Consider the following 21,643-nt stretch of genomic DNA (forward strand, 5'->3'; position numbering starts at 1 on the left):
AACATGAATGAAACAGGATATTTAAGATTTACTGACTAGCCTACACTTAAAAAGTTGTCAATTATTTTCAAACTTCAATTAATAGTAAAATTCTATCAAATTGAATTGAAAAATCCTTACATATTATTCATATTTTTAATTTTAAACGAGTAAAAAAAAAAAAACCTAGAGCTTAATAAAACATTTTGTATAAATCTTAAAGGCACAATGGAACATTTCGTAGTCATAAATACATGAATAAATGTATGAATACTAATCACATAAACTGAAATGGTCAATTGACTCATTCCTTTAAACACGTTTAAATATCCTCTATGTTTTTTTTTACACATTTAAAATGATTAATTTAAAATATGAATAATATGTAAAGATTATTCAATTCAATTTGATGGAATTTTACTATATACAATTGAAATGCGTAATCTTTTCTTAAAAAATACTTCATTTTTTTAGTCTGATTGAATTAAATTACAATTTTTATCATATTGATTAAATCATGGGTGTTAAATGTCAGAATGTTAAATGAAAAAGTAGGAGTGACTATATTTTGATAAGACTGAAAAACTCGTTTTAAACGTACATTAATGAGTTTGTTTTAAAAAAGTAGAGTGAGTTTGCTTTGTTTAATGAAGCATAAGGAGCCAGTAAACACTCTTATGCACATCTCGCTTCTAGTAGAAGATCGGTTACTCACTCCTAATATGGGAATCTGCTGACTTTTCTGTGGGTAAAAGGTTTGGTTGAGGAGGGTGTGTGTGTGTGTGTGTGTGTGTGTGTGTTGAGGAAGGGGAGGTGGAGGACACCAGGGAACGAGTCTCGTCTCCTCAAACTCAGGTTTAAACCATCGGCAGCAGCGTTTCAGTTCAGTGTGGACTCTCCCCGCTCTCATCTCACAAGGAAAAGCGCTGTGTTTCTCTCTCTTTGTCCAGTAGCTCTCAGCCTCCTCTTCATTCTCTCTCGGGTAACACACTCCAAGAGCAAAAACAGCAGAAATGGAGGCGATTAAGAAGAAGATGCAGATGCTGAAGCTGGATAAGGAGAACGCCATCGACCGGGCGGAACAGGCCGAGTCTGATAAGAAAGCAGCGGAAGACAAATGCAAACAGGTGAGAGGAGGACGAGGACATGCAAATCAGATCGTGGAGAAGAATTGATGTTTGTTAACTGAGATTGAAGTGTAATGCTTTCAGACTTTACTTTGATATACAAGTTATTTAAAAGTTTGCATGCTTGAAAAAGTTAACAAAATACTTTATATAGTGCCTTTAAGGTGCACCACATGAAGTTGGTTTTCCTGAATTCATGCTTAAATGAGATATAGCAGCCAAAGAAATCTCTATTTCGGAGTAATTTTTCACAATATCTGAATAGTTTAAAGAGGCATGGGTTCGGGAACTCTGGCTTCATTCCCAGACCCCACTGAGGGATGATGATGGTATCCAGGGTTATAGAAGCAGCAGGAATAATCCCGAAGCGTGCCAGCTGTTTCTCTGGGCCTGAGTGTGTTTGGAGTTGTTTACATGTCTCTGGAGTGCAGCATCCCGCAAACCTCTCGACATTCCCACACATTCCAGAGCTAATGCCTGTATTATAAACATTTTCAGTTCACTCAAGACCATTTTAAAGAATATGTAAGAATTTTCATGTATTCATCGATTATTATTATTATTATTTCCAATGTGTAAACAGCTTGTAATGAATCGTTAAAAATTAAAAAAATTAAATAAAATAATAATAAGGCCTTCCCTGAAATTTTTTTAGGTTGTCTTTGAAAGCCTGTAAACTGGTTTTTATGTGAAGGACTCGGGACGTTTTTGCCGGGAAAATCATAAGGATGTGATCATGTGACGGTTACGCGCGCTCCCGAGAGCCACTCTGAATTACAATGACACATAAAATGAATGTTCACGATAATACAGAATATGAAAGAGCCGATCTGTACTGTAATGTCAATGTGTTATGCAAAGAAAAGGGATTAATTCAAACTACAGTCTCACATAGTCAGAACTATATAGGCCTCATAACAGTGTAATTTTAATTACCTCATCTGTCGACATAATGTCTGTGAATCGCAGAGCTGGTGTAAACATATCCACATCGATATGATCAGATGCTTTCATAACTGCTGCTTTATTCTCACCGCTGTTGTGTTTATGTAGCCTATTAAAGCGTCTCGTCGCTCTCAGCTGTGTGTTCGGCGTCTGGATGTTCGTATATCGCTGCAAACTAAAGGTTTTCTAACTTCTTTTTATTTCTAAGCGAAGAACGAAAAATAACTTCGTTGTGAGTATATAGGGCATTGAATCACGTTCAGTCTCTTGAGCGTTACATGAGCACGAGCAGTAAGAGCTGCTGCAGTTCACCTTACGGCCACCGGTGTCGCTAGACCGTGTGTTTCCAATGGCATCTGCTGTAAAAAGCTCCTAGATTACTTACATTTTCCACAGTTTATATTGTCGGGAGTTTTTTGTCAACTGAAATTTCTTGGAAATATATTTTTTTCTAGTGTTTCATGAGCAGAACAATCCAAAACACATTAAACAACAGTACAGCCCATTGAAGAGATGCATGTCTGTCCCTCGCAGCCTCGCTTTCATTCCCATTAAAAATCAAAGATGGCGCTGCTGTGAATAAGGTCAGTCGATGGAATGTAAGTGATGATGTTTATAAGATTCCAGATTCTAGAATTAGAATCACACAAACAGAATTCCAGCACAGATCTGCTGTATGCATGTGTCAGATCTAATGAAGCCCTCTCAGCCTGACAGTGGCAGATATCACTGATGTTCGAGTCGCAGCTGCAGACGGTAATATCAGCGTCTCTGAGGACACACACTGATCAGTGTATTCATGCTGAGCGTGTGCTTCACATGTATGGCCTCAGAGAGTCTGTAGTTCATGTAGATGCACTGTTTGCAGGATCTGAAAATACACTCAACTATCAACACATGAACATGAACTCTCTCGCTGAACTTTCTTGAAAGGGCAATGAAGATTAAACAATGATATATGATATCACTTTCATTTCTAGTCTATCTATCTATCTATCTATCTATCTATCTATCTATCTATCTATCTATCTATCTATCTATCCTTCATCCTTCCTCCATCCATCCATCCATCCATCCATCCATCCATCCTTCCTTCCTTCCTTCCTCCATCCATCCATCCATCCATCCATCCATCCATCCTCTATCTATCTATCTATCTATCTATCTATCTATCTATCTATCTATCTATCTATCTATCTATCTATCTATCTATCTATCCTTCATCCTTCCTCCATCCATCCATCCATCCATCCATCCATCCATCCTTCCTTCCTTCCTTCCTTCCTCCATCCATCCATCCATCCATCCATCCATCCTCTATCTATCTATCTATCTATCTATCTATCTATCTATCTATCTATCTATCTATCTATCTATCTATCTATTTATCTATCTATCTATCTATCTATCCATCCATCCATCCATCCATCCATCCATCCATCCATCCATCCATCCATCCATCCTCTATCTATCTATCTATCTATCTATCTATCTATCCTTCATCCTTCCTCCATCCATCCATCCATCCATCCATCCTTCCTTCCTTCCTTCCTTCCTCCATCCATCCATCCATCCATCCATCCATCCATCCATCCATCCTCTATCTATCTATCTATCTATCTATCTATCTATCTATCTATCTATCTATCTATCTATCTATCTATCTATCTATCTATCCATCCATCCATCCATCCATCCATCCATCCATCCATCCATCCATCCATCCATCCATCCATCCATCCATCTATCTATCTATCTATCTATCTATCTATCTATCTATCTATCTATCTATCTATCTATCTATCTATCTATCTATCTATCCTTCCTCCATCCATCCATCCCTCCATCCTCCATCTATGGGAGCCCCTCGAAAACAAGATGGTTCATCTCAAGGGACTAATCCTAATAAATAAATTTCTCTAAATCTATCCATCCATCCATGTTAATATGTTCTGTTGTTGGTTTATTTCATCAGCTCGAGGACGAGTTGCTTGGTCTACAGAAGAAACTGAAAGGAACTGAAGATGAACTGGATAAATATTCAGAAGCTCTCAAAGAGGCTCAGGAGAAGCTGGAACTGTCTGAGAAAAAGGCGTCAGACGTGAGTATTCAAGCATTAGACGCTTTTCACTAACAAAATCATTTTTCTTCAATGAGACGAGTTAAATGGCATCATCAAAATCAAAAACACATGTGATCCCCATAATAACTCCCTCATAACCTTTATATGCATGTGGCAAATCTTTGCACCTGGTCGGGATGCGAAGCTTCAGACAGATTGTTCTCATTCCAGCGACAAAGGTGCTTTAATCATAGCGGGAGCATGTCAGCAGCTCCATGTGGAAAAAATGGGAAGAAAAAGTTTCCCCACATTCCTTTTCGGCTACTGTTGACAGCCTCGAATAAATGTCTTTCCCACTCATTCTGTTACCGGACGCCCCACAGACGTCAAACGTCTTCAGTGTGCAATTTTCTTGCAAAGGCTTACTTGAACTCATCGGCCTTTTTTTTTATATTTTAACTGTGGAATCCGGGCTCACATGCAGAGGAAATGGATATTTAGGGCGAGAGCCACCTCTGAAACCCACAGGGAGAAAATCCAGACCGCAAAGCATGAGAGCCAGAGCTGCACAACCGAGAAACATTATAAAAAACTGTCTGGACGTGACGTCCACCTTCCCAGAGCTGCATTCTTTCAATGCACTGGGAGAAAATGTGCTGCAGAATTCTTAAAGGGACTGTATAAATAATAAACCCATTCTTTTTCCTCTGTGAAACGCTTAATTGATCCATACAAGGAAACCACGTCAAGCTTCGAAAAGACCATGTCATTCATTATGACTCCTGTGCTATATTTACATAATGCATTTGGTAGACACTTTCATCCAAACCGACTTATTGCATTGCATGCATTTATCAGTACACTCACATAAAGTAATATATACAGTATATAAATCTTGATTGCTTGAATCATAAATGTAAACTATATTATCATCCAGCTCTAATCTGCTAAATGTGACTATAAAGCATGAAGATATTAAGATATTATAAACATTAACGTCATGATTTTCCTGAAGGATTTATGATTAAACAAGTTTCACTCAGAAACTGCTTGTAAATTTCACAAATAATTATAAAGAACAAGCTGAATTAGTAGTATAATCTTTGTACAACTTCCAAACAACAACAACAACATGGTAACACTTTCTATAAAGCCTGTATGCATAATGCATTATAAGAGTATTATTAATGAATTATATTACATGCATTATGCCTTATGACAACATAATATGTTGTATCATCTGGTAAATAATCATAACAACAGTTACAATACATTATAATACTTATCTATTTGTGGTTATAACTTTTAAGAGTATGCATTATAACACTAGATAAAGCCTGCATTTATAATGCATCATACGGGTATTCATAATGCATTATAAGCAAACTTCTAATGTGTTGTCATCACATGAATAATTGTAACAACAGTAATTAAGCATACCCTTATAATGCATTATAAATACAGGCTTAGTGTTACCAAAAACAGTGTATAAATATTCTTTCAAATATATATTCAATGCCAAAAGCATTTATAAAAAAAGTTGTCCTATTTTATAGGTTTTACACGTTAATTGAAACTGAGAGTTAGGAGCTGTCTTCTGCAGCAGACAGCAAGGCGGCTCACTAGGCTTTAGATATTCTTGTTATTTGTTGAACTATTTCTTTTAAATAATAGATAAACTCTCTGAAAATGGACTCACCCCAAGCTCTAAAAATACAGATAGATTGTTTCTGTTTCATTATATTGACAAATTAGATTTAACAATCCAGACGTTCCTAAATTAGATCATGGTGGCACAATCTCTTAACTTGTGTAATATTTCTATACAAGGCAACAGTGTCTGTGCAGAGCATGAAGTTCACTTCATTTCTTTCCTTTCACTCACAGTTACACACACACACACACACACACACACACACACGCACAGTGCAGGAATGTGAGGAATTCAACTAAAGCAAACAATGAACCTTCAGCCCTTGAATCTAATGAATCCAACTCATGGGGGGAGAAACACACACACACACACACACACACACACACACACACACACACACACACACACACACACACACACACACACCCTAAACCATTTGCAAAAATACTCCCACACATGCTGGAATTCACTGATTGGAACACAAATGCTATTGCAATAGCGTCATACAGCGAATTCTCATTTAAAAAGAATTTATTTATCACTCACTCTTGTTGTCTTCACACTGACGTTTGATTTAGGCCATAAGCCATTCGTTAAACTGATTTAACCCTATAGCTAAACACCCTTAACTGTGGGAAAATCAGCTTGGCTTGCTTTTATAAAACAGTGGGTAACGCATAACACATCATGGTTTAATAAATAATGGCATATTAATAATAATTGGAGTAATATTCTTCTGGGAAGTAATGCAATTCATCAGTCTGACTGTCATACAATGAAGCAATGAGCATTGATATATCAGTCACAGATGTGTGTTTATCACATTTTATAAATGTGTTTCAATGTGGCTCATGCGATTATCATATATTTGACTGATTCGGACAATAGAACTATTTCTGTCTGGATTTTGGGATTGGGAGCAAGTTGTCTGATCCGTAACCTGTAAGAGGGCCAATGATCACAACAACACTTCCTCATGAAGAATATGTGTTCTGAAGAACATATGGAGCTCAGTGTGTGTGTGTGTGTGTGTGTGTGTGTGTGCGACCGAGTAGATGTATACGAGTTATATGTACAACTGTGTCTCATGTGCACATCCACTTAAAAATCTTATGTATGTGTGTGTATTCTTGTAAATAATAACAGATGCATGATCTAAATATGAGATAGCTTCCCATCTCATGGGTGTCACTTTATTTTTTGTTGTCAGGATATAAGGATTAAAACAAATTTTATGTGTTTTTTTTAAATACAAAGCTTTAAAAATCACATTTGGGGTGTAATTGTTTGTAATTTATGCTATAGAAAAATGAGTGAAAAAAAATATTTCCATATATTTTGGGATTTCCACAAGATAAACATATTAAACTCGATATAATACGTCATCTGAGAGTGTGTTGTATATGTGCATGACCTTTCAGAAAACTGACTGAATTCCCCTGTGATGCATGTATGTCCTCTGTTAACATTGCTAATGAATAAATGATTTAAACTAGTGTGAAAAGTGCTTATTTTCTGTGCATTGAGGATTGTACCTGATGCAATCACACGTGGTCATTCATTAGAAACACCAAATATGTCCAGAAGTCAGCACATAATAGTAGCAGAAGTCAAACAGGAACACCACCCCCCAAATGTCATCTGAAACCCGCATCTTCTTCCTGGGATTGGACTCTTTTTTCTTTTTTTTCGCGCATTCCTGCCCTTTTTTCCAGGATTCCTCATTTTGCAGCGGCGCGCGCCAATAGAAAGTTTGCGAGTTTTTTACGCAGCGGATCCACATCTGCGCTCTCTGCTTATGAAGTGATTCATTTCGCCATTTCGCTCAGGTGTTGTGTAAGGTTCGGAGATGTCTGTGAAGTCTTTAGACTCCGTGAAGAGGAAGATCCAGTGTTTGCAGCATCAGGCGGACGAGGCGCAGGACAGGGCGCAGTTTCTGCAGACGCAACTGGACAATGAACGAGACCTGCGAGAGAAAGTGAGGAATCCATGATCTTTCCTCCTCTTTCTTTCTCTCCTGCTGCTGTCTCACGCTTTTCACTCGTTTCGGTGCTCGCTGAACACAAACAGCGGAGACCGGGGCTAGTTGTCACACTTTAGTGAACGTGTTGGTCCAGTTGCACAACTGCTTGTTTTATTTTACAGTCATTTATATCGGAATATGTTATTTTTGTGAATTTTATCCTCAGAAATTCCAATAGGGGGAGACCGGGGCTAGTTGTCACATTGTTTACTCCAGTCAATATTATTCAGTTTAGCTTGGCACAATACCGGGGCATGTTGTCACAATGTGGTGTAAATATATTTACAGTGAAAATCTGTCTTTTAATAGTTTTTTTTTATTTATATCCTAAACTTAAACAATAAAATAAGGTAACACTTTATTTGGTAACACTTTAGTTTAGTGTCATTGTTAGCCTACATATGTTACATGTATAGTAAGAACAGTAAATTATGCATAATTTCATGCAACTAACCTTCAACCGAACCCTAATCCTTCCCTAACCCTATAGTAAGTAGGCTACATGTTGTTAATTAATATTACTCAGTACTTAAATATACTGTAACAGTGACACCTTAAAATAAAGTGTAACCCTTTATTTTAAGGTGTCTTTGTTACACTGTAAATTAATTATACATTTAAGTACTGAGTAATATTAAGTAACTATACATGTACTTATTATAAGGTTAGGATTAGGGTTTGTTTTGGTTTAGGTTTAGTTGCATGCTTGTAATTATGCATAATTTAATGTTATTACTATAGGAAATACATGTATGTAACTGACACTGTAAAATATGTTACCTAAAGCAATTATAAACACTAGGCTATGCAAAAATATCAACCCATTGTTTTGGCCAATAAATATCATGACGATTTGCCCCAACCGGGCATTTTTAAAATAAAAAGTTTTAAATTAAAATCTAGAAACCACTGCTAGAGAAAATAAGCTTTTGTGTAATCAGAATGAATGAATGAATGAATGAGGCATTTAGCGCTTTCAAATGTACTGTGAAAGCCCTATTTATTTACTTAGCCCTCATCAGGGCTAAATGTCACATGTGTTTTAAATTTTGTAATTTTATCCTCTTCTTCTTTAGTTTATTTTGGTCACGACAATTGTTTTGTGTTTTATAATTGTTTTACTTTTGCTGAAGAGATGTTGTTATATAAGTTGTTGAATATGGCTAGTACAAATCAGTGCCAATAAACAGCAGGTTCCCACTGTGACATCTTACCCCATGTGACCACACTATAGTCAACCAGTGTTAAATGAACTTGGGCAATAATGGTGGAGAAATGTTCAATAGTTTTTTTTGTAGTCAAGACTTTAAGGTTTGTGTCTACAGAAATAGACTTCTGGCGTGATTTAAAATACTTTAAACTTGATGTGTATCAGCTTGTGTTGATTGTGCATACAAAATACTGTCTCTCAGGGAGGTTTTGGAAACCCACTTTAAAGGGTTAGTTCACATAAAAATGAAAATTCTGCCAGTAATTACTCTCCCTCATGTTGTTCCAACCCCATAAGACTTTCATTCATCTTCAGAACAAAAATGAAGATATTTTTGATAAAATCTGAGAGCTGTCTCACTCCTCCATAGGCTTCTATGTAATCGATATCTGCCATCCTAGAAAAGTTAGTAAAGACAATGCTAAAATAGTCCAAGTGACTACAGTGGCTTAACCTTAAGTTTATCAAGCGACGAGAATACTTTTTCCGCGCAAAAAAGTCGTGCATGACTGAATCTGGAACAAACTCCACACCGTTTACCACATCAAACCTGTTACCTCATCATCATTTCTGCTCACTTAGACCTGTTTTAAACATTAAACTAAACCCATAACATGATGCCGTGATGGGAACCCCTAAAAGGTTCTATATATGTGAAGTGCCTGACGGAACCCTTTAAAGTTACTTTTAGAACCTTTTCTTCTAAGAATGGAACTCAGCAGCAAACATTTGTTACATCCTCACTTCCTGTCTGATTGGTTTGTAGTTTGCTCTGAAACTCTTGACCCAGATGTCTTTTCAGCCATACAGCGTTTGGAAAGGCTATGTTGTCACTTACTAAATACATTCAGCAGATGCAATGATCTGAAAGGATTTATGATCTGGTTCCTCACCTCCAGCAGATATAGAACAGATTTATGCTCTCCAGGAACATCAGCACTCGATGATTTACTTTTGAATGGTTTCCTGGACCAACCTCCTTCTGACCTCTGTCTCAAATGATCATTTCATAGCTCTAAACTCTTACTATACGACAAAAATTGAGTCATTTGTGTCTAGGAGAAACATCTGTAAAGCCTGAATAATAATCAGAAAAAAATGCATTTTTTTAATGGAGCACTTTGTTGAACCCTTTGATAAAATATAAAAGGAAATATAAAATAAAGTTTGCATGTTTTGTATGTTTTATGGCTCATATAGTGAGAATAGCTCATAATCACGGAAGAAAAAAACACCTCAGTTTCATTCTGAGACTCAAAATGAGCAAAGATATTTACATTTACATTTATGCATTTGGCAGACGCTTTTACCCAAAGTATCGGACAAAAAGTAAGATGAAATTCTGATAGCTTCTAATGTAAACCAATGAGATCTGCTAACAGTATAGCCGAATACTTACATAAAATGCATATAAATATCAGTCATCACTCTATATCTGCTATATATGCTATGTAAGTGCTTAGCTTTATGATAAAAGCTCTGTAGTTTACAATGTATAAAGCAATGTAAAACAGACGGCATGTAGTAGATTGGGTTTATCAGCAAAGTTTTGATCATGTTGATAATTATAAATTCATATATAAAATATTATACAGTATAGGATTAAATACTTTAATGAAACGTAATGTAATTGTAAATTCCATTACTTAAGATATTTGTGCATTGAAGACCAAAAGCGCTTGATATTTTACTTTTAAGGAGTCATAATGGTATGATAATGCATGCGTGTTTGAGGCGTGAGGCCCACTGTGATCTGTGCAGGAGCCAGAGGACAAACTCTCATTCAAATGAGTCAAACTGAAAGAATGAGCTTCCACTCTTTGTGGGTAGAAAGCTTTCACATGCCTAGGTCTGCCTCTCTGGTCATAATGGGTGGAGCTTGATGTCCAGTTACCCCTCTCTGGTCATAATGGGTGGAGCTTGATGTCCAGTTACCCCTCTCTGGTCATAATGGGTGGAGCTTGATGTCCAGTTACCCCTCTCTGGTCAAAATGGGTGGAGCTTGATGTCCAGTTACCCCTCTCTGGTCATAATGGGTGGAGCTTGATGTCCAGTTACCCCTCTCTGGTCAAAATGGGTGGAGCTTGATGTCCAGTTACCCCTCTCTTGTCATAATGGGTGGAGCTTGACGTCCAGTTACCCCTCTCTGGTCATAATGGGTGGAGCTTGACGTCCAGTTACCCCTTTCTGGTCATAATGGGTGGAGCTTGATGTCCAGTTACCCCTTTCTGGTCAAAATGGGTGGAGCTTGACGTCCAGTTACCCCTTTCTGGTCATAGTGGGTGGAGCTTGATGTCCAGTTACCCCTCTCTGGTCAAAATGGGTGGAGCTTGACATCCTGCTCCCCCTCTCTGGTCAAAATGGGTGGAGCTTGACGTCCAACTCTGACTCTCTGGTCAAAATGGGTGGAGCTTGACGTCCAGCTCCCCCTCTCTGGTCATAATGGGCGGAGCTTGATGCCCAGCTCTCCCGCTCTGGTAAAAATGGGCGGAGTTTGATGCCCAGCTCCACCTCTCTGGTAAAAATGGGTGGAGTTTGACACCCAGCTCCACCTCTCTGGTCATAATGGGCGGAGTTTGATGTCCAGCTCCACCTCTCTGGTAAAAATGGGTGGAGCTTGACACCCAGCCCCACCTCTCTGGTAAAAATGGGCGGAGCTTGACACCCAGCCCCACCTCTCTGGTAAAAATGGGCGGAGCTTGATGCCCAGCTCCCCTTCTCTGGTAAAAATGGACAGAGCTTGACGCCCAGCTCCACCTCTCGGGTCATAATGGGTGGAGTTTGATGCCCAGCTCCCCCTCTCTGGTCATAATGGGTGGAGTTTGACACCCAGCTCCACCTCTGTGGTCGTAATGGGCGGAGCTTGACGCCCAGCTCCACCTCTCTGGGCATAATGGGAGGATCATTTGGCTCTGCAGTGAGTGCCACTTGTTCCTTAAGGATCTTTGATCCTCCCTTATTCCTTTCGATTATAACGGGGATCTTTAACCACTGCTTCTCTGTATGTGCACAGGCGGAGGGTGACGTAGCCGCTCTGAACCGCAGGATCCAGCTGGTGGAAGAGGAACTGGACCGGGCTCAGGAGAGACTGGCCACTGCGCTTCAGAAACTTGAGGAGGCAGAGAAGGCGGCGGATGAGAGCGAGAGGTCAGTATTACACACACACACACACACACACACATACATCTGTGCACACAGAGTCAAGTCAAGTCAACATCATTTCTGTATCGCTTTATACAATAAAGACCATTGCAAAACAGCTTTACAAGTTTAAACAGGAAAATAATCATTCAGTGATGCAAACAGAATTCATTTCTGCTGTAAAGCAGCTCTAAAAAGACTATAGTAAACAATCTTTGTTTAGCTGAAATCAGTTCAGTGTTGATTCAGTTTGGTTCAATAACTGCGTAAAGTTCATCAATTATGGAATGAGTTCAAATCATCTATAAAGCAGCTCGGCATAAAACAGCGATGTCATCATCCAGCTCAGTTCAGTTCTCGAGGGTTTCATTGATACTAAAATGACACAGGTCAAAACCAAAAATTTTCATAATATCCACCTTATTATCATCATTCCCTCTGTGTTCAGTCTTCTCTTTAACATAATGGTACCTCAGTTAATAAGATAAAACACTTGGCATAAGTTAATGGCTAAAAAGTTTGGATTACACTTTATTTTACAGTGTCCTTGTTACATATGTTACATGTACTTACCATAGTAATAACAGTAAATAATGCATAACTACATGCAACTAACCCTCAACCAAACCTTAATCCTACCCTAACCCTATAGTAAGTACATGTTAATAATGAATAATACTCATTACTTAAATATATAATTACACTGTAACAATGACACCTTAAAATAAAGTGTAACCAAAGTTTGTTTAATTTTTGTTAGCTTTATTTCACTGCAGATTTTTGAGTTTAGCAATCCTCTCTGCTTTGTATAATGTGTCAAGGGTTATTTGATGTACATCAGGGTTTTTATTGTTAACTAAAGCTAAAACTGAAACCATAAAATTGTTATTTGTAAAAATATAGACATTTACTGAAATAAAACAAAATTATAAAACAACATACATTTATTTTATTTCTGCTTAGTTTAACTTGATCTACTTAAATAACTCAAATGAAATCAACTAGACCTACTAACAAAAAAAATATAAAAACAATGTAGCTATTTTTTTAAAAAGACAAAAACAATAAAATTATTAAAATTTTAACTGAAATAAAATTGAAAACTGAAAATAAAAAAATAAAATCTAAATCAAAATATTAACAAAAACTATAATTGGATGTCAATGACACATCAGTTGCACACTAAAATGCATACATTATTTAGGGAATAAAATTGTTCATTAAGAATGGCCCACAATAAAATGCATAACAAAACATTTGTGTTTTGCATCCAGAGGCATAAAAGTGATTGAAAACCGTGCAATGAAAGATGAGGAGAAAATGGAAATTCAGGAAATACAGCTCAAAGAAGCCAAACACATCGCTGAGGAGGCCGACCGCAAATACGAGGAGGTCAGGCGCACACACACTTATGATACAGTTTACAGATACCTTATCATTTGAGTCAGGAGTGGTTCTGTAAAGATCCTCTCTGAGGTCATTTGTGTGTGTGTGTGTGTGTGTGTGTGTGTGTGTGTGTGTGTGTGTGTTTGCAGGTCGCTCGTAAGCTGGTGATTTTGGAGGGTGAACTGGAAAGGGCAGAAGAGAGAGCAGAGATTGCAGAACTGTGAGTACCAACAAAGTTCAACACAGTGAACAGATTTTAAAGAGGACCTAATAATGTGCTTTTTTTACATCTTTCTTTAGTGTGTAATGTTGCTGTTTTAACATGAAAAAGCCCTGAGTTCTTCTCTTTATCAGTGTCTCTGTTTCTGAACTCCCTGAAACGCCTTCATTGTAGTCTTGAGTTTCTTCCGGGAACGAACACGTCACAATATTCCTCATTATAATAATTCATACGCAGAATAAAGGGGCGGGGCCTGGTTGAGTTAGTTAGTTAGTAGTGTGTTAAAACTGGTGGTTATTGACCAATTGACCAATCACAACACACTGCTCCAGCCGACCAATCAGAGCACAGTGTGCTTTTCAGAAGGAGGGGCTTCATAGAGACAGGAACTAAACAGAGCGTTACTGACAGACTGGGAAGAGACGAGCTGCAACAATGGAGAATATGGGGAAAATAATGTGTTTTTGAACATTCAAGCATGAAAACCTGTTCTAGTAGAGCCTTTTACTTCGTAAAAGGGCATAATAGGTCTTCTTTAACCAATCAGAAGTTGCTTACCTAAACTTTTATCAGATTCAGTACAGGTCTGTGCTCTGCTAGAAAAACATGCACTGATGAATTGTGCAGTTTTAGACCAGGAACATGAAGTAGTCCAATTTGATTTTATGTTCATGGATCAGTAAGACACTATAAAAGCTAGTTTCTGCCACAGAATAAAAAAATGAATATCTCATTATTCTGTCTTTATTTCTTGCAATTCCAAGTGCATATCTCGAAATTCAGATTTTACATCTAAACCGGGAATTTCAAGAACAAACCTCAGAATTGTGAGATATTCATTTTTTTATTCTGTGGCAGAAACGAGCTTTTATAGTGTCTTACTGATCCAAGCTGATTGAAAAACGTAATGGATTATGACGTAATGATCAATATTGATAAGCAGAAAACGACTCTTGATGTTATTAAAATACTTGGTCAGGAACTCTCATTCAAGCTGTAAAAAGGTGAAGAATACAAACATTTTATATATATATATATATATATATATATATATTTTTTTTTTTACAGTAAAGGTGGAGATCTGGAGGAAGAACTGAAAAATGTAACCAATAATCTCAAGTCCTTAGAAGCTCAATCAGATAAGGTAAGTCAGCTGACTTATGACCCATAATTCCACGGGGCAAAACAGATTTCTGTGTAAAGTCTTGTGTAAAGTTGATCAAAAGCTTAGATTCACTGTTTAACATTTAAACATGCATAATTAGGACAGTTAAATAAATAAGCTTATGAACTTTTCAAAGTGAAAATAAAATGTATCTCAATTTTTTTTTTATGTTGACGTCCGTCCAGTCAAACTCTGCATAAATTCATCCGCCACTATGTGTTATGGCTAATAATAAAACAATATTTAGCTCAGAGTTTATTCAATGTTAAGCTGGTAAATCACACTTGTGCAATTGTTTATTTATTTACAAAATTGTGAATTTTCATATTCAGTTTATGTAGTATATTTCATATATTGTCGGGCCTTTGCATTTCATGATAATATCAACACATTTCATTTACATATGTATTAGCAGACGCTTTTATCCAAAGCGACTTACTAGAGCAGAACAAAGCAATTCATCAGGGAGCCAACAATATTTGTAATATTTAGGAGTATCATTGACAAATAAAGTAAAAATGTTATTGCTTTTGCGTCCTTATTAGTGAGAAGAAGAATATTATTGGAGTGGAAGTCAACAAGCCCGCCTAAAGCCTCAATGTGGTTATGTGATCTAGTATCATACTTAAAATTAGAGAAAATTAAATATTTAATGAAAGGATCTGTCCAAAATTTTTATAAGACTTGGCAACCCATGATTACATATTTTGAGAAAATGAAGACTCTCCCACTTATTGATCAATGTTAAATATGATCACCAATTGGGGTTTTGTTTTATAATTATGTATGGACCACGAATATGTCTGAAAATGTTATTATTGGCTATGAATGTATATATATATATATATATTTTTTTTTTTTTTTTTTTTTTTTTTAAATTGTTATTATTATTATTACTATTGTTGTCTTAACCTTTATGTAATGTATGGTTAATTATTTTGGTAGAAAGGGTTACTGTTAATGCTTTGAAAAAGTTTATAAATAAATTATAAAAAATATATATTATATATATTTGTAATATTTATTTCTTGACAATTCAATTTACTTTTGCACAATGAACAATTCTGGTATTATGTTGCTACTGTGAAATCTGAGTTTTAAAGCGAAGTTGAGAACCGAGTGTCTAAATAACCTTTTGTTTGTTTCCTCCCTGTAGTATTCGGAGAAAGAGGACAAGTATGAAGACGAGATCAAAGTTCTCACTGATAAACTGAAAGAGGTGGGAAAGTTTAACCTAAAACAACTGTTTATTCTAATAGTCTTTCATCTTATTGCATGCTTTACACAAGTACACAATGCAGATGCCGATCCATGGCCAACCAATAGCAAGCGTGCAATCTCATTATACTGAACTAGGGGGCGTTTGAGTTTCCTTGCATTAAACCAGATGTGTCATTATTAGATAAATGAAATGTTTAATGGACACACACATACAGTATATTTCATGGCCATTCTCCGACGTTTCACTCAATCTTTCCCTCTGTGTTTTTCCCCTCAGGTCGAGACTCGTGCAGAGTTTGCTGAGAGGTCGGTGGCTAAACTGGAAAAGGCCATCGATGACCTTGAGGGTAAGTTCCCGGTTCCCCAGCGGTGATATTAACAGTTCCTCCCTCACTAATGACGTCACTAATACCGCCAGCTGGAATTTAACCTTTGTCCCATTTGACTGTGTGCCGGAGCTAGTCAAGCTTTATTTGTCTGTTCATTGTAGTGAAAGAAAGAAGAGCGGCATGTTTGACCTGTTATTTGACCTGTAGACGTTTAAATGTATCATTTTGGTGATTAACGATGAGTTTTAAGGGATAAAGTCCCCCTGTAGTCAAAAATTTGATCCCTTAAAACTCATCGTTAATCACCAAAATGACACATTTAAACGTGTTTAAATTTAATTTCTTCATACCTTAAAACAGCTTGAATGTAACTCCGCACTCTTGCTTCATTTAGTATATGCGGAAACATGAATATGCAAATTAGCCCCGCCTCCACTCACTCACACCAGCTCAGAGATCCAGTCGCTCAACTTTACTGTAGTAAACGCTGCACGAAGGCAAGTGGAAATAATGGTTTAATTAAGCCATATATGTTTGAACCAGAAACTGATTCGGAAGAAGTTGAAGAGCGAGTTATACAGGCTCGTCTATGAGTCAATGTATCCGAATGATCAGAATGCTTTTATATATATCGCTCACTACGTCGGACAAATAACTGTAGTTGATATGGTTAGCCTTTGGCTTGACTACGTTATCAAACAGCTGGATAATAACACTATTGTCTTCTGTAGAGCTGTTAACAGCTGAAGTTGAATTGTTCTCATATTTGATGAAGTTGCTTTGTAACAATCTGCGCTATTGTAATAAATGAAGATGCAAACGCCCAAGGCATATGCACAATAAAGGGGCGGGGCCTGGTTGAGTTAGTTAGTAGTGTGTTGAAACTGGTGGTTATGTAAGGGGCGGGGCATTTCCCAAACACACTCGAAGCGCTCGACCAATCACAACACACTGCTCCAGCTGACCAATCAGAGCACAGTGTGCTTTTCAGAAGGAGGGGCTTCATAGAGACAGGAACTAAACAGAGCGTTACTGACAGACTGGGAGGAGAGGAGCTGAAATAATGGAGAATGTGTGGAAAATAATCAACATTCAAGCATGAAAACCTGTTCTAGTAGAGCCTGAAAACAAAATCAAGGCTGCGTCAGAAATCGCATACTTCCCTAAAATATAGAAGGCGAAAGATAGTATGTCCGATTTCACAGTACTCATAAAAGAGTAAAAGAGCCCGAATGACCTGATTCTTCCAGTGAGACTCTGAAGTGTGCATATGATGGACACTTTACTATCCCATGAGGCCACGGGAGAGGATTTATGAATGGCAGGGAAGCTGACGCTGGTAGGTCACATGATAATGACAACATGGCGGATGTAGTACCTACTCAAGAAAGTATGCGATTTCGGACGCAGCGTAAGATTTTGCCCAAATACTTGATGTGCTGTGTCTCGTCCTCTCGAACCTGTTGAACTGACTGTTTCCTTTCTTTTCCTCCTTTTCTTTTCTGTTCCCGTTTCCCGCTTCCTCCATCCTCTGCCGAAACACCTCTCCTTTCTGCTCTTGACCTTTGACCTCCAGATGAACTCTATGCTCAGAAGCAGAATTACAAGGCCATTAGTGAAGAGCTGGATCTTGCCCTCAATGATATGACCTCATTATAGAAGGTTCATGTGTCAGCAGGGCTTGAGCTGAATATTATGAGTGCCTAGATGTTACTGGATGTAACGTGCATCAAAGACAGATGCATCATTATTACTAAATCAGAACTGTGATTGACAGCCTTCTCGTTCAATCAAGCATTGCTGCTCTGCATAAATTACCCTGTGGCTTCCTGATTGGCTGTGGCTCTGTTTGTCTTTCTCTGCTCACTCTGGTGCCTTACATATTTGCAGTCTTTTAAAGTTTGGTTATTCCTCTAAAATGTAATAAATATTTTCTGCTCTTTGAACACTCCCATTTGTTTTCAATTTCTTGCTTTTACGAATATAACATATTTACTGCCTCTCTAAGTGTAGTCTTAATCTTTCTCCTTTTAGTCATCTTTGTAGCTCTTTTCGTAATAAAGAAGCACTTATCAACTTTTTTATACAACACAATTGATAATTACTTCATATTAAAAATGTGAATAATCCTCTTTTGTATAGCATAATGCTGAATATATATATATATATATATATATATATATATATATATATATATATATATATATATATATATATATATATATGCATATAGCATAGCATAGTGCTTACATTTACATTTATGCATTTAGTAGACACTTTTATCCAAAATGACTTGCAATACTGGAACAAAAGCAATTCATAGAGCCAACAACATTCATGATGTATATCCATAATGTAATATATTCTTAATATATACAAGGTTTATGAGACAGCTGGATTAGGAAGCAGACTTGAGAAGAGGAGAAATGCTGACTTGAAAATTTTGAGTCAAAATGAATGGGATTTTACTTCCGTAACCTAGCTGTGGTTGATAGTTTACTGGTTTCAAGCCTGGAGGGAGCAGGTTTGTTATGAAATCTGTTTACAAAAATTGCACAGATATTTGCAGTGATCAGTGATGTTTATATGGAACCAGTAAATTCATGTCTTGTAATGCTGGTTTATTTCAGAGAGTCTGGCTGAGTCAAAACAGCAGAACCTGGAGATGCATCAAGTCCTGGATCAAACGCTCCAAGAGCTCAACAGCTTGTGAGCGAACCCGAGAAGAAATCCATGAGGAATGCACATTCCAGAAGTTCAGTTGTCAACCATTCCAGCAATGTTTTATGTGTTTCTGGTTTTATGTTGTAAGTTATGTTACTTCCATCCATTATTGTCTGTATTTTGCTTTGTAATTTTCTGATTATTTCATAATGCACCTACCGTGATCCATTAAATAATAATAAATAATGTCTTGTTTCTGCCATTTGTCCCATTGGCGCAGATTAAATACAAATACATAAACCCAAAATACTCATTTAACGGTTAACAGTACTTTAAAGATAATGACCAATAATTGCATGTACAAAGGTTTCCCTTTTTATAACTATTTTTCCATATTTTTTCTAACTTGGAAGGTCAGTGCTGTTTTATTTATTTCTTTTGATAAACATAAAGACGGAGGTTATCCTTAAAACAGTAAAAACGCAACAATAAACCAATTATTAAATCATGTGTTAGGGAAATGTATGCGAATGTACTAAAAGACATGAAAAAAGTTGTAAAAGCATTATGTTTTTGAACAATTGGACTGTTTTTTTTTGGCAATAAGAAGTCTTTAATAGTTTGTTGTGGGACCATTTTGTACCCTTGATGCCTGCAAGGTTTATTTTCACTGTGGTTTGATGTTTTTTTTTTTTTTATACCTATGTGTAAACTAAATAAATGTTTATTATTACTTATTTGCACATCACTTTCCAGTCTATGAGAATTGAATTGAATTATTTCAATCAATATTTTGCAAAGAAAAATGAAGGCCGTTTAGGATCAATACGATTTTTTGCATTTTTACATTGTTTTCATGACATTTACCCTCAAATTCTCTTTATTGCAATGCAAAATGTATTTAATATATATATATATATATATATATTATTTTCTGATTATTTCATAATGCATCTACATTATATATATATATTTAAATATATATAATATGTATATTATATATATATTTAATATAGTGGGGGGAAATTAAAAGGAAAATGAATCCCGGGCCTGAAGCCAAGTCTTATAAAGGAATTTGACCGGCCACACACACACTAATGACATTGAGGCACAGACTTACGTAAGTAATTGCTGTGAAGGTATGAGGTCTTGTATTAGTTCAGGAAGCACATTTTATTAATCATACTATGGCAAAGACTTATCTTATAAATATTAAAGGGATAGTTTATGGAGGTAGATTTGTGTCTTTATTATTCAATCAAAAAAAAGGTTGCTTCAATCAAAAAATATATTTTCAATCAAAAAAACCCGTTTCAATCAAAGAAAAAAAGTGTTTGAATGCAAAAATATATTTGAGACTCAAAAAAATGCATTTGAACACTATTTTTTTTTGCTTGAAAATGTTTTTTTTGATAGAAGTGAAGGTTTTTTTGTTTGAAGCAACTTTTTTGATTGAAGTATTGTTGTTTTGTGTTTGGGCCATATTATGGGTAGGACATTTGTGTCTTTATAATTCAATCAAAAAAGAAGTTGCTTCAAACAAACAAAACATATTTTCAATAAAAAAATCACTTCAATCAAAAAATAAACCTTTTCAATCATAGAAAAAATGTTTTTGAATGCAAAAAAATATTTGAGATTCAAAAAATTGCACTTGAACACTTTTTTTTTGATTGAAAATGTTTTCTTTGATTGAAGTAATCTTTTTTGTGTTTGGACCATGTTATGGGTAGGACATTTGTGTCTTAATTATTCAATCCCAAAAAAGTTGCTTCAATCAAAAAAAAAACATTTTCAATCAAAAAAAAATAATTTCAATCAAAGAAAAAACTGTTTAAATGCAAAAAAAAAAAAAATCATTTGAAGTGTTTTTTTTTATTGAACTTTCTTTTTTTTTGAATGAAGTGAAAAAAGTTTTGAAGTCGTTTTTTTTTTAAATCATTTTGACACAAACGTACCGCAGTGGGGGCGGGTGCTTCCCCATTGGTCAGACATGCTTGAGTGACAAGTGTCTACACCAACGACGTCTTTCTGACAAGCAAGTCATGGTCGCCACTCGCCAGCGAGCCAGGAAGCAGTGGTGGAGTTGTTGGTAAGTAGATAAAACCGTATTAAAATGATTGGTGTCACGTTATTAGCCTACTCTGTTTGATATTTCGATTAAACATACAGCTTGCTAACTTAGCTCACGTTGACTAATTTGTGTGATGGTGTTAGATATCTGACGCCTCATATTGTCAGGCAGGCTAGCAGGGTGCGCTAACGGCTAATTGAATTGTTTATTTCACTTAAGTAACGTTACAGAGGCTTGCTATGTGCTAGTGCTATATTGTGTTATAATACGTAACGTCATTAGTGGTCAAACAACAGTCCACAGGCCAACTGTTGCCCACAGCGCTGCCTGTTTAGCAGCAACAGGTCATGCAGAGCCTGAGTCTATCTTCTCACACAGCCCACAGGATTACAGCTATTTGACCGTCCCGCTCTCTCTCTCGCTCACGGGTAGTGGTCTCCCCA

The 21,643-nt window shown here is 36.6% G+C and overlaps 1 protein-coding gene across 3 annotated transcripts; it reads left to right on the forward strand.

Moving 5' to 3' along the window:
• Positions 1-606: 606 nt before the first annotated feature.
• tpm4b (tropomyosin 4b) lies at positions 607-19,863 on the forward strand. 3 transcript variants are annotated; one of them, XM_081374553.1, is made up of 9 exons: positions 607-1,106; positions 4,027-4,152; positions 12,014-12,147; positions 13,416-13,533; positions 13,677-13,747; positions 14,816-14,891; positions 16,069-16,131; positions 16,411-16,480; positions 19,093-19,863. In XM_081374553.1, exons 1-9 carry the CDS (start codon positions 993-995, stop codon positions 19,173-19,175), a joined length of 855 nt encoding a protein of 284 aa, XP_081230679.1. In that variant the 5' UTR covers positions 607-992; the 3' UTR covers positions 19,176-19,863. The 3 variants fall into 3 exon arrangements, with proteins under 3 accessions (XP_081230679.1, XP_081230681.1, XP_081230680.1); XM_081374555.1 differs by lacking the exon at positions 19,093-19,863 and adding an exon at positions 18,039-18,221 and having other exon boundaries at positions 778-1,106; XM_081374554.1 differs by lacking the exons at positions 607-1,106; positions 4,027-4,152 and adding an exon at positions 7,360-7,745.
• The last annotated feature ends 1,780 nt before the right edge of the window (positions 19,864-21,643 follow it).

Source organism: Scardinius erythrophthalmus, assembly GCF_964197995.2.
Source record: "Scardinius erythrophthalmus genome assembly, chromosome: 9".
Taxonomy (NCBI): domain Eukaryota; kingdom Metazoa; phylum Chordata; class Actinopteri; order Cypriniformes; family Leuciscidae; genus Scardinius; species Scardinius erythrophthalmus.

Bases quoted from the DNA above. Each gene is read 5' to 3' on its own strand.
- tpm4b (XM_081374553.1), top strand. From the start codon at position 993: ATGGAGGCGATTAAGAAGAAGATGCAGATGCTGAAGCTGGATAAGGAG. The intron at 4,153-12,013 runs GTGAGTATTCAA...GTATGTGCACAG, and splicing joins CTGAGAAAAAGGCGTCAGAC to GCGGAGGGTGACGTAGCCGC. The intron at 14,892-16,068 runs GTAAGTCAGCTG...TCCTCCCTGTAG, and splicing joins TAGAAGCTCAATCAGATAAG to TATTCGGAGAAAGAGGACAA.